General features: G+C 37.7%; 2 protein-coding genes across 4 annotated transcripts in view; one reads left to right on the top strand and one right to left on the bottom strand.

Annotated features, from left to right (window-relative positions):
* arid4a (AT-rich interactive domain 4A) overlaps window positions 1-3692 on the top strand; it is a 33402-nt gene extending 29710 nt beyond the window's left edge. Inside the window, exons 22-23 of the mRNA XM_016274102.1 lie at window positions 1479-2007; window positions 3090-3692. Coding sequence (XP_016129588.1) covers window positions 1479-1582 — 104 coding nt within the window. The 3' untranslated portion in view covers window positions 1583-2007; window positions 3090-3692. The remainder of the gene's footprint in view (window positions 1-1478; window positions 2008-3089) is intronic.
* A 2985-nt stretch (window positions 3693-6677) lies between these two features.
* Window positions 6678-8969, bottom strand: timm9 (translocase of inner mitochondrial membrane 9 homolog). 3 transcript variants are annotated; one of them, XM_016274039.1, is made up of 5 exons: window positions 8944-8969; window positions 7753-7853; window positions 7372-7430; window positions 7199-7294; window positions 6678-7125 (listed from the first exon to the last, which is right to left on the bottom strand). In XM_016274039.1, coding segments are annotated over exons 1-5 (393 nt in total). In that variant the 5' UTR covers window positions 8946-8969; the 3' UTR covers window positions 6678-6990. The 3 variants fall into 3 exon arrangements, with proteins under 3 accessions (XP_016129525.1, XP_016129527.1, XP_016129526.1); XM_016274041.1 differs by lacking the exon at window positions 8944-8969 and adding an exon at window positions 8263-8335 and having other exon boundaries at window positions 7372-7432; window positions 7762-7853; XM_016274040.1 differs by lacking the exon at window positions 8944-8969 and adding an exon at window positions 8263-8326.
* Between the last annotated feature and the right edge of the window lie 3520 nt (window positions 8970-12489).

Raw genomic sequence — 12489 nt, 5'->3', positions numbered from 1 at the left:
ACCCGTCCTGTAAAATAAAGGCAGAAATCCAAAAAAAAAAAAAAAAAAACATTTAAATTTTTTTTTAATAATAATGACATAAAAAATGTTTTTTTTTTTTGCGTCTATTCTGAAAAAAAAAAAATTTGTAAATGGTGTTCTCATTTCTCGGTTTCTTGTCTTTTGAGAATTATTGACCTTTGACTTGATGATGATGATGATGATGATGATAATAATAGTAGTAGTAATAGTTATGAATTTATTTGTTTATAACATTATTATTATTATTATTAAACTGATAATAATGATGACAATAAAATATTAAAGGGGTCATATGATGCGATTTCAAGTTTTCCTTTCTCTTTGGAGTGTTACAAGCTGTTCGTGCATAGATAAGATCCCTGCAGTTGCAAAGATTAAAGTCTCAAACCCAGAGATATTCTTTATAAAAGTTAAGAGTCGTCCACGGCCTCCTAAAACGCCTCGTTTAAACACACCCACACATGTCTATGTCACTGTGTGGGAAGATTTGCATAACGCCGCCCAAATGTGCACGCAAAGTAAGAAGGCGTAACTTTGATTCTCGCTGTAGTATTGTTGCTGCCGCCGCCGCCGTGTCGTGAAGGCGCTGTGTTTCGTTGTGACTTCCAAAAGAGGACACGACTAGAAATCAGTGGCTACGTTGTATTTACAACAGTTCAACCCAAATATTCAGATGTGTGCAACGCATTTTAAGGAGGACGAGGACTGTTTCCTGGGAGAGTAGCCTACAATGCCAGTGTTCTGACAAATAATGCTGACTCACAGCCTGTAAGTACGTTTTCATATTTAAAGGATTTGCCACTGACGATCCAAACGCGAGTTTTGAGCAGTGTAGAGTAGCACTTGCTGTTTGTAATTTCTCTGATCACAAATGCAGACATGGTTTTATGTTTACGCGGGTGTGATGCAATGCGTAAAAAGACAGTATAAGTCATTATAATCCAGAATTATGTCCCCTCTGGATGCTACAAATGCCTCGTTTATAATGGGTTTTGTCTTGTTGTGCCTAGACACGGCATCACAGTATGTTAAGGGGCGTAACATTTCCGTCACACGCTTGAAGTATTCGGCCAATCACAACGCACTGGATAGCTGACCAATTAGAGCACACCTCACTTTTCAGACCGATGAGCTTTGTGAAAATCGACACGTTTCAGAAAGGCGGAGCATAGAGGAGAAACAATAATGTACAGTATGTGGAAAATAATGTGTTTTTTGAACCTTAAACCGCATAAACACATTTCATTACACCAAATACACAACATAATGTTCTTTTTTAGCAACGTCATATCACCCCTTTAATTTAATAATAATAATAGCTATGATTGGTTGTTTTATGTTTATTCTGTTCATCAGGTTTAAAGAATTTGTACTGAATGTTCATAAGTGTAAACGGTGTTTGAATTAGTCAATTTCTGGTCTTTTGTGATTTCTTGACCTCTGATTCTAATCAACAGTGTCCCACACCACAGCGTCCACATCATCAGGCTCGTCCGACACAGGCATGAGCCCGTCTTCAGCTTCCCCCACGCAGAACACTGTGGCCGTCGAGTGCAGGTGATGTCCCGCCCCCGGCCCCCTGCCCCGCTCTGCCTTCTCAGCATCCTGCTGCCTCCACGGAGACACACTGGCATACTGACGGGCCAGAGCAAACAGCCAATAGCACTCGACTGCCCACCGCCTCCACGTCTCCTCTGATCCCTCCCACCTTCTGCACTTTGTAAACTGATCCTGCCTCCTCTCGCTCGCTGTCGCACCAGGGAACAGACTCCACGTGAGGGTTGAATGTAATCTATGAAATCAAAGCTTATGATTTATCCATCCAGAACGAATACGACAGCACTTTTCACTTCGCTCTCTACAAACGCTGAACAGAAACCTCTTCTTACTGCTTCTGCGCTGCAGGGACTGAATTTGGATGCAGTAGTCAATCAGTTGTACGTTCCTCTATCAGAACATGGTAAGAACATTGTCTCAGATCCCTAGGTAATGGTCACCTTAAGACAGTATAAGTCATTATAATCCAGAATTATGTCCCCTCTGGATGCTACAAATGCCTCGTTTATAATGGGTTTTGTCTTGTTGCGCCTAGACACGGCATCACAGTATGGTAAGGGGCGTAACATTTCCGTCACACGCTTGAAGTATTCGGCCAATCACAACGCACTGGATAGCTGACCAATCACAGCACACCTCGCTTTTCAGACTGATGAGCTTTGTAAAAATCTACGCGTTTCAGAAAGGCGGAGCATAGAGGAGAAACAATAATGTACAGTATGTGGAAAATAATGTGTTTTTTGAACCTTAAACCGCATAAACACATTTCATTACACCAAATACACAACATAATGTTCTTTTTTAGCAACGTCATATCACCCCTTTAATTTAATAATAATAATAGCTATGATTGGTTGTTTTATGTTTATTCTGTTCATCAGGTTTAAAGAATTTGTACTGAATGTTCATAAGTGTAAACGGTGTTTGAATTAGTCAATTTCTGGTCTTTTGTGATTTCTTGACCTCTGATTCTGATCAACAGTGTCCCACACCACAGCGTCCACATCATCAGGCTCGTCCGACACAGGCATGAGCCCGTCTTCAGCTTCCCCCACGCAGAACACTGTGGCCGTCGAGTGCAGGTGATGTCCCGCCCCCGGCCCCCTGCCCCGCTCTGCCTTCTCAGCATCCTGCTGCCTCCACGGAGACACACTGGCATACTGACGGGCCAGAGCAAACAGCCAATAGCACTCGACTGCCCACCGCCTCCACGTCTCCTCTGATCCCTCCCACCTTCTGCACTTTGTAAACTGATCCTGCCTCCTCTCGCTCGCTGTCGCACCAGGGAACAGACTCCACGTGAGGGTTGAATGTAATCTATGAAATCAAAGCTTATGATTTATCCATCCAGAACGAATACGACAGCACTTTTCACTTCGCTCTCTACAAACGCTGAACAGAAACCTCTTCTTACTGCTTCTGCGCTGCAGGGACTGAATTTGGATGCAGTAGTCAATCAGTTGTACGTTCCTCTATCAGAACATGGTAAGAACATTGTCTCAGATCCCTAGGTAATGGTCACCTTAACCAGCTGGACATGGTTATTCAAAGAAAGGTCAATTGTAGTGCGCTTGTTCCATCAGAACTGCCAAAGTACGCGTGTTACAGCAGAGTGCCCTATTTTGGAACAGTAGGACAAAGTCAATTGCAAATGGGAATGTAGTTTACTGAAAACTGCAGCCAGCGTCTTCCACTTCTATCTTAGTATGCGAGCACAGAGAATTATGCAAAACCTATTTTTGTTATCTCTTTTTAAGAAAATGAAAATTAAAAAAAAAAAAAAAAACCTAAACATGTTTACAGTGGAACACGAGATAAAACTGTTTTCAGTGGACTAATTTCCTTTGCAAGTGTATTTTGTCTTTTTATATGTAATTGCAGAGTTTTTATTTTAGTATGGAAAATTTCAAAAAGTATATATCACAGCCGTGAAGTTATTTAATGAAAGATTTCTAGAGCTGAAATTTTTGTGTAAAATAAAGGTATTATCTTGCAACTTGTTAAATATATTTATTCAGTCCGTGGACAGCATTTTTGTATTTTTTACAAGATGAATCACAATCGTCCCACATTCGGTTCGGTCGGTGGGGTAGAAAGAATATGAGAAATTTTGTCGGGTCATCTTGAACCCTTGAATGTGACGTCACAATTTGGGTAACTACTGTGCAGTAAACCGCATCTTCCCTCGTTTTGTTCCTCCATTTGGGCCCCGAAGCTCCCCTGATGGAACACCAGAAATTGGTGACCTGCTTTTTCCTCCCCATTCTTGTTTATTTCAGATTGTCTGGTACTTTATAATTTAATCCTTAATTCTCATTTTCACTTTGAGTTCTTGACCAATTGAATAAATGAGTTGCTTCTCACATGTGTATGTTAAGCCCAGGGGTTTCTTACTGATTGTTCCTTTTGTAAATAGATCTTTCAAAAACTATGTATTTGAAAAATACATTTTACACAAACTGTAAAAATGATTTATTATTTTTTAAACCGTACATCTTTGTATATTAATTTTCCTTTTCTATGTCAAGTTGGTAGAAGCATTAGCACATCTTTAGACTGTATATATTCAACCATTTAGGAACCTAAACCCAAGCTGTCTAGAGTGATGACCCATATGACTATGTTGAACATTTTATGCTGTAGGCATCGATTAATTCACTGACGAAATTGTGAAAACTTGTTTCCCTGTGACTTCAGTTTATTTACAGATTCCTGGATGAAGAAATGAAGGCATTAGGTTCCTGTGCAAAGCCATTGTATCTTTATGTAAAATAAGAAGAGGTCTTCTCATTTCTAATAAAGTTTTGAAATATTCAGAAATATTCTTATTTCTTTGTCTTTATTAACTGGGTGAAAACTCACAAAAGGGGAACATTAACCTATTTGGCAGAGAAAAAATGCATTCCTGTATTTTTAGGACAAAATATGGACATCATCAGAATTTTCCTTCAGATTTTAATTCCACTATTTTATTACAAGATTAGATCCACATGGCTTAAAGGGAGTATAAACAAATACTACCACGATGTGGAAACTTGAGTGAACTGAAAATTAAATGTCATGTCACAATGCAAAATTGCAATAAAAACGGTTCTAAAAAGGGCAAAAATCTATTTATTTTGGACTGAATTTTATGGCCATGTTTTCTGAGATTCATCTAGCTAGTCAATATTAATCAAGTCTACGCAGAACTTACACGTGTTAAAGGAATTGATAAGTTTAATAATAAAAAGTTAAATACTTTGCTGAAAATGTATTTGCCCTCAGGCCATCCCAAAATGTAGATCAGTTTATTCCTTGGAAACCGGTTTGGAGTAATTTAGCATTACATAACTTGCTCATCGATGGATCCTCTGCAGTGAATGGGTGCCGTCAGAATGAGAGTCCAAACAGCTGATAAAAACATCACCATAATCCACACCACTTTGTAAGAAGCAAATCCATAATTAAGATGTCTTTAACTTAAAACCATTGCTTCTAGCTAAAATACAAGTCTACTATCCATAATACTGCTTTCTACAGTCACAAAGTAATCTGAATCGGGAGAGAAATACACACTGATCAAGCAAAAATTGTTCTAAACAAACATTTCAGTCTATTTTGATGCAAGACAACAGGGCATGGACTTTTTTACAGAAGGAAGTAGGGATGTAACGATTCACTCAACTCACGATTCGATTCACGATTTTGATTTCTCGATTCGATTCACAATTTTTTTTTAACAAAATTAGATTTAAGACAAATGATAAATTAAATGTGTCCTTTTCTTATTGCTTGGACAAAATGCTGCACATTTCTTTGTGAAATTGAAATATAACACTAATAATATACAGTACCAATATAGCACTTGCATATTGTTGCTCTTTTGTTGGTTTTGATTGCTTCTATTGTCCTCATAGGAAGGTTGCGGGTTCAAGTCTCGTACCGGCAGGGATTGTAGGTGGGGGGAGTGAATGTACAGTGCTCTCTCCCACCTTCAATACCACGACTGAGGTGCCCTTGAGCAAGGCACCGAACCCCCAACTGCTCCCCGGGCGCCGCAGCAAAAAATGGCTGCCCACTGCTCCGGGTGTGTGTTCACGGTGTGTGTGTTCACTGTGTGTGTGTGCACTTTGGATGGGGTAAATGCAGAGCACTAATTCCGAGAATGGGTCACCATACTTGGCCACATCACGTCACTTCACTTCATTTGTTAGTCACTTTGGATAAAAGCATCTGCTAAATAACAAAATTTAAATATAATGTAAAATGTAAATAAAACTAAATCTACATTTTAAAAGAAGCCCCAAATTAAATAACACAAATAAATCTCTTCATATAAACAAAATCAGGCTTTGTCTGTGCTCTTTCCCTTTAAAATGAGAGGCAACCACTGCATTTTAATCTTGATCCAAACGAAGATGCTGCATACATGCAACATGAGCAGTTTTTAATCTAAATTAGATTGTATCATTTCGAAATTTGAAGCAAAAACAGAATGGTTTGACTTCAGTTTTGTGAAGCAGTAGATAATATCTGCATGAAACCGAAACAGCAGACGAGCTGAATGAGACGCAGATTCACTCTCTGCCAGCAGGCGGCGCTTAAAGCATTTCCTTGTTTTCTGCTGTAAACAAAGCAGCGCTGCGCTTATAAACTTTAATATGCAATATACAGAGGCAAGATGAAAAGAAGAAACACCATCTAACCTTTTCTAAAGACAGTAAGTTCTCCTCAGACATACATTTATATAAACTCCTACCCCTAAATGAATCGCGATTTGTTTAGCATCTCAACCGATCTGAATCGATTTTCAACCGGCTCGCGGTTAATCGTTACATCCCTAGAAGGAAGCGTTATGGATTAAGGACTGATATTTTGTCCAGAAGTGAAATTTCAAAGTTACACCGATTTGTTGGATTTATTAAAAACGCAGCTTTTCACTTCACAAGATTGGAGTGGTGTGGATTATCGTGATGTTTTTAATCAGCTGTTTGGACTCTCATTCTGACGGCACCCATTCACTGCAGTGAATCCTTTGGTGAGCAAGTGATGCTAAATTTCTCCAAATCTGTTCCCATGAAGAAACAAACTCATCTACAGAACTATTCCTTTTAATCTCATTAGCTAAATTATACACGAGCGAGACTGAATATTAGAGTTGACTAATATTTTATTTTGTAGCACATTAACATCAAAACAATCAAGATCGTTCGTGTTTTACGGACGACCAGCATAACGGTCAAAACGAGAGTGTCTGTCCTTTGGGAATCCAAAATTACCAACGATCCAGTTATCCGACGAGCCGGCAGACGTTAAGAGGACCTCTCACACTATTCCCAGTGCCTGCGTCCCCTGCCCTGCCGCTCTGCTCCATGCTGGAATCGAGAGAGCCTGGCGTAACGGTCTGGAGTTCAGTCCAGCAGCAGATGATTACCGTGGCTGTCCTAATAAACCGGCTTTAGCAGCCAGCGCTTCATTCTGCTGGATGTGATATTCCTGAAAGCGCATGGAGATCCTCTGCGTCATCTTCAGATACTTCTGTAAGCAGCTCTCAGAACATGAAGTCTGGAAAGAAAAGTTACGGTTTAAATCAAGTTTAAATCAGAAACATAAGCATGAACACAACACGGTCACACACCTCTTCTGGCTTGACCTCTCTCGTAGTGAAATCTTTCACACAATCCATGAAGCAGTTTTCTGTCAGTTTATTGTAGGTTCCCAGAAATTCTTTAAACTGCAAAATGCAAAGATGGACAGTTAAATAGCTATTTAATCATTTATGTGTATGGTTATGCCTTAGGTTCTTCTTACCTGTTTGATCTGGTCTGATTCAGTGACCTGAGCTGCCATAGTTACAGTACAGTGGGATGCTGTGAATCAAATGAAACAACATTAGTCACACCAAGAGAGCATTTAGACCAGAAAATCTCGCCGTTTTCACTGACAGCGCAGAGGCTGCTAAATAAATACGTGTTCTTTTCTAATAGAGGCCTTAAAGTGATATCAGTGTGATGATGAGTGGCTACATTAGCCATTAGCATTATATCCCATGTACATTTATAACACTAAATATGCGAAACATGCCTTCCAAAATAAATACATTAATAAACGCTTTATAATAAATAAGAGACAGACAGTAAATATAACAAGAAGCAAAGCACGTTACATTAAAAAAAAATAATAATCTTTTACCTTTGCTGTCAGAGCTCAGGATGTGAAGGACATGTGAGAAGAGAACAGATATCCGCTGCTTCACATCGGCAGATTCGACACTGTCGTAACAAATAAGAGCCCTTATGAAATAAAAAATAAAATCGCGTATTACATTTGTAATGTAGTATAAAATTTGTACATAATTTATACATCCTTTTTGCTTAATTTTAGTCTGCAATACACATCTTGTTGAAAATGTGCAGACATGATACACAAAGACAAGCATCCCTTCTTTTATTTAAATGCTTTATATTAGCATCTTTAACATTAAAATATTAAATATTGCAAAACAGGTGTTTTTTTAAACATTCTCGGTCGTTTTACGATTACTTGTGTTACGGGATAAAAATGCCAAATTAAAATCTTCTGAAATGTCTCAGATTTATTACTTTTTATTTATTTATTATTACAAAAAAACCCCCCCAAAAAAACAAATAGGGATACAGACTTTTTTTATTTTTTAAATAAACATTTATTTATCATGTTTACCAGATCAAATCAATTCTAAGAAGGACCAAATGGGGGCAGCAGTGTCATGATTTCCGAGACCAAGACGCAGGGAGCTTTTATTTTGAAATCTGTCCTGCGATCGTGCCGTTGTTACGGTTGTGGTTAAGTTTTGTTGTCAGCAAAAACCGACGCTGAGAAAATAACTGGAGTCACAGCTGAAATAAAACAGCTTTTGAATATCACATTCAAATACTACGAAATGAATTCGGGATTTACTCTGAACGCAGAAATGAGAGGCTGAACCAACCTGTTGCTTTTAAAAATCACCTGCGGCGGGAAATTTAAATGACACCAGAGTGTTTGGCGTGTGTCATCTGTGGATATCTCAGGAATAAAGGCAATAATCGTTATGTTGACGGTAAGACGGTTAGAAACGCCTGACAATGAGCAAAGATTAACCACTGGGCCTGTACATTGTTATTATCAACTGTAAAGACTGACATCAGTGAAAACGACCGCTATCTCTTATTGGACTGTCTTATTACTGATATAAAAGTGGAAATGGACTCTTGTTGTGTGTCTGTGGTCAATAACACGCACTTAAACGACTCTACATCCAGTTCTGATGCAGCAGATGTGTTAATTCGTTCAACCAGAGCTGCTTTGGGTGCCAGCAGAGAGGAAATGCAGCATGAGAGTCATAATAAAGTTCATATTTACATCAGGAGACTGTCAGACTCTGAAGATGTTCATTCTGGGAATGAGAGAGAAATGCCACCTGCCCTCCGTGTGAATATTCCTTCAGCTTCAGATACAGGTAACACTATTAGATTGTTTATGGTCCGATTGTGACATACATTTAAGGATCAAAAGAATAAATCATTTTTTATCTGAATTCAGTTGAACCCCATGAACAACATCCCAGTGGATCGTCAAATCAATTTGCTGACATTTTTGACAAAGTGAGTTTTCCCCGTCTTTCCTAGTTATATTAGGTTTGTATTAGGTTTAAACTTGCTGTTGATAAGTTGATTAATATATATATATATATATATATTTTTTTTTTTAACTTTTTTTTTTCACATAGGCCTCCAGGAAAGAAGTTCAAACTACGATCATGGAGATAGCAAACACAAAGTCGAAAGGTATTCTATTCTATTGAATTGAATTCAGTTGTATTGGTATTATATTCAAAGATCAAACTACAAGATCAAAAACTACAATCATGCAGACAGAAAACGTGAAGTCTATTTCCTTATTTTGTTTTGAGCTATATTGGTATTATATATAAAGTATAGCTTAACTGAAATCATGCAGACAGAAAATGTATGAATTTATATAAATGCATTATGCTATTTTGAATTGTAATGGTATTATATGTATTCTATTGGTATATTTTTGAATGTCACTGACATTTCTGAACACCGCAGGTGAAGACGTGCAAATTTCGACATACTCCGCTGATGGGAGAGGAGCGGTTTCTGCGGCCCTCAAGAAGAGGTAATGCCTGATTTCATTCAGTCACTCCTATGAGCAAACATGGTTATTTTGTACACATGAATATTTCACTGTTTCTCAGATCCCAAAGTGTCCCTTTAAGACGTAATGTGACAGTGCAAGTGTTGGACCAAGACAGATCCCAAACTCCAAGAGGCCAGCCAGAACCTGCTTTTCCATCAGCAGATCCTGGGACTTCTGCAAATGTGGCAGCCATAACAGCTGCTACTATTGTCGCCACAGCACCACTTATCAAGGTAGATATTATTAGATTCATATTAGGGATGTTCATTTTAACCGGTTAACCGACCGTAAGAATTTTGACCGATTAATAAAATCAGTTAAACGGTTTAAAAAGTCATTTAATTATTAATTTTATCAAAATATTTAAAAAGGTTTGCTGCATGGTTAAAATGCCCTACCCATAAGTCGCATTTTATTATTTCATTCAGAAATAGGTCTAATGCCGAAGCGAAATGTTTACAAATATTATAATAAACACTGTAAACATAGCTAGACTATTTTAGTTCCCCTCACTCCACAACAAATCCTTTCAATTAACAGTATTTAGAAAAGAACAAGAACTAAAAATAAAAGAAGCTATAGCAATATAAACGACAAGCCAAAACGAATTCATTTAGGCTAAAACGAAACTGAAACCAACGTTGGGTCTCTCATTCGACACAAAATCAAATGTTTTCGTATTCGCAATGTATTTGAATGGCAAATTAATATTTATTATGTAGGCCTACTTCACTCGCGTTCCAATATCCACGTAAAACAAAATGTTTTGCATAACATCACGGCGGTACTGTGATAACACTTAACGGCACAGATTTTACTACATATTTTTTTTTACTACATAATTTTTTTCCATATGTTTGACTGACTGTATTTTATCATCATAATGAACAGGCTGCATTGTCAAGGTAGCAATGCTTAACTGTGCGCGCATGCGGCATGTGTACATTCACAATAAAAACAAATCTTTGTGCTTTTGTAAAATAAGCCTAAAGAAAAATAGGATGCCGGTTTCTGCCGTCTTTTTCCTTTCGCGCAGCACAATTAATGAACCGTAACTCTGCATACTAGGCTACTTGTTGCACAGTTTTTCTTTCATTTTCTTAATTTATTATTTAAGTAAAAATATGTTTCTCATATAGGCCTATTTATTCGTTATATAGCCTAGCTTTATGATATTTTTCTCTGCTTGCAGAAGCCCTGCAGGTGCGTGATGTGATATGAAGACCATGTGAATCCTCATGTTCTGTTGTTTGCTGCTTTTTGCGCATGTAAAATGAATCCCCGGGAAACAAATGTTAGTATTTTTGAACGGGTCACAGACACTTATCCTTTCTAATTTAATTCAATTCTAATTTAAAATAATCTTGTCGGTTAACGAGCGTCGGTTGTCGGTTAGGAAAAATAACTGAAATGAACATCCCTAATTCATATAGCATTATAATATTGTAACGTTCTTAAAGCAATACAGTATTATAGCATTGACTTTAAACTGTCTTTGTTTGGCCCATCAGGCTCAGAGTGAGATGGAGGCTCAGATCGCACTGGTAACTGCTGAGCTGAGGAGGCTGCAGGCGGCAGAGTCCAGTGTCCAGCCGGAGAGAACGGAGAACAGTTCTGTTGGGAGAGCAGCCCACCTGGAGGAACAACTTAACATTCTGATGCAGCAGAGACTGCAACACCTGGAGACGATCCAATGTCAGCAGATCCAGCTGCAGGTAAAAATGGCAAGACCTCTGTCTAGACCTGGAGATGCAGAATCTGGATTCTATTTTATTTTTTTGTTTTGTTTTAGTCGGTTTATTTTTGTTTGATTTAATTTTGTTTGGTTTTACTTTTACTTTTATTTATTTTTGTATTCTTTTGTTTTGTTTTATTTTTGTTTATTTCACTTTGTATTCTTTTGCTTGGTTTGTTGAATTTTATTTGTTTTATTTTTGTTTCATTTAATTTTTGGTTATTTTTCGTTGTTTCTTTTTTTCTTTTCTTTTTGTTTTATTTCTTTTTTCTTTTTAGTCTACTTACGTTAGTCAAGGATTATTACACCAAAACATTCAGAATTAAGTTTTCCACCCTTGAACTAAATATGTTTGCTACTGTAAATATACTCCGCTATGATAGGCTGATATAGTTCATACTGTTCATCAGGGTTGCTTAGTACCAAATTCTGAACAGATTATGTCTACATAGCACATTGAGCATTTTTATTTCAAAAAGACTTCAATTGCAGAAATCTGTTTTAAGGAGTCACATGCTGTTGAATTGCATTTCAGAGACTTGAACAGATTCTGATGAAATATTCATCCTATAAAAGACATTTGTAGAAGTTATTTTGCTAGCGTGAGATCCAGATGCATTTTGAAAGCCTCATAGCCTACATGACTGAGATTATGTATGGAGGGTGTAATAATGAACAATGTCTACTTTGTGTCAGCTCATGTATATGCCTCTGCGACCTCTGGGCACCTAATAAATAATTGTGGAAAGCACAGGGAATAACATATACAAAAAGTGACCTATATGCTTTTTGGACAGTGACTGATAACAAAACTTTACAAGAATGGGAGCTCAGACAGAGACCAATTCAGATGGTTAGCTGGCATCTCTGGCTTGGTTGTTTTATTTTGCCTTTGAGCATTATTCCTGCAAGACTGAGAAGGCTCTTCTCCACTGCAATTCATGAATTGATTGTGTTTATCAGCTTATGCATTTATCATATCTCCTCTATCTTTAGAATCGCCTTCTGGG

Source organism: Sinocyclocheilus grahami, unplaced genomic scaffold, assembly GCF_001515645.1.
Source record: "Sinocyclocheilus grahami isolate Dianchi unplaced genomic scaffold, SAMN03320097.WGS_v1.1 scaffold84.1, whole genome shotgun sequence".
Lineage (NCBI taxonomy): Eukaryota > Metazoa > Chordata > Actinopteri > Cypriniformes > Cyprinidae > Sinocyclocheilus > Sinocyclocheilus grahami.
This window is presented reverse-complemented; position numbering and strand designations above follow the sequence as displayed.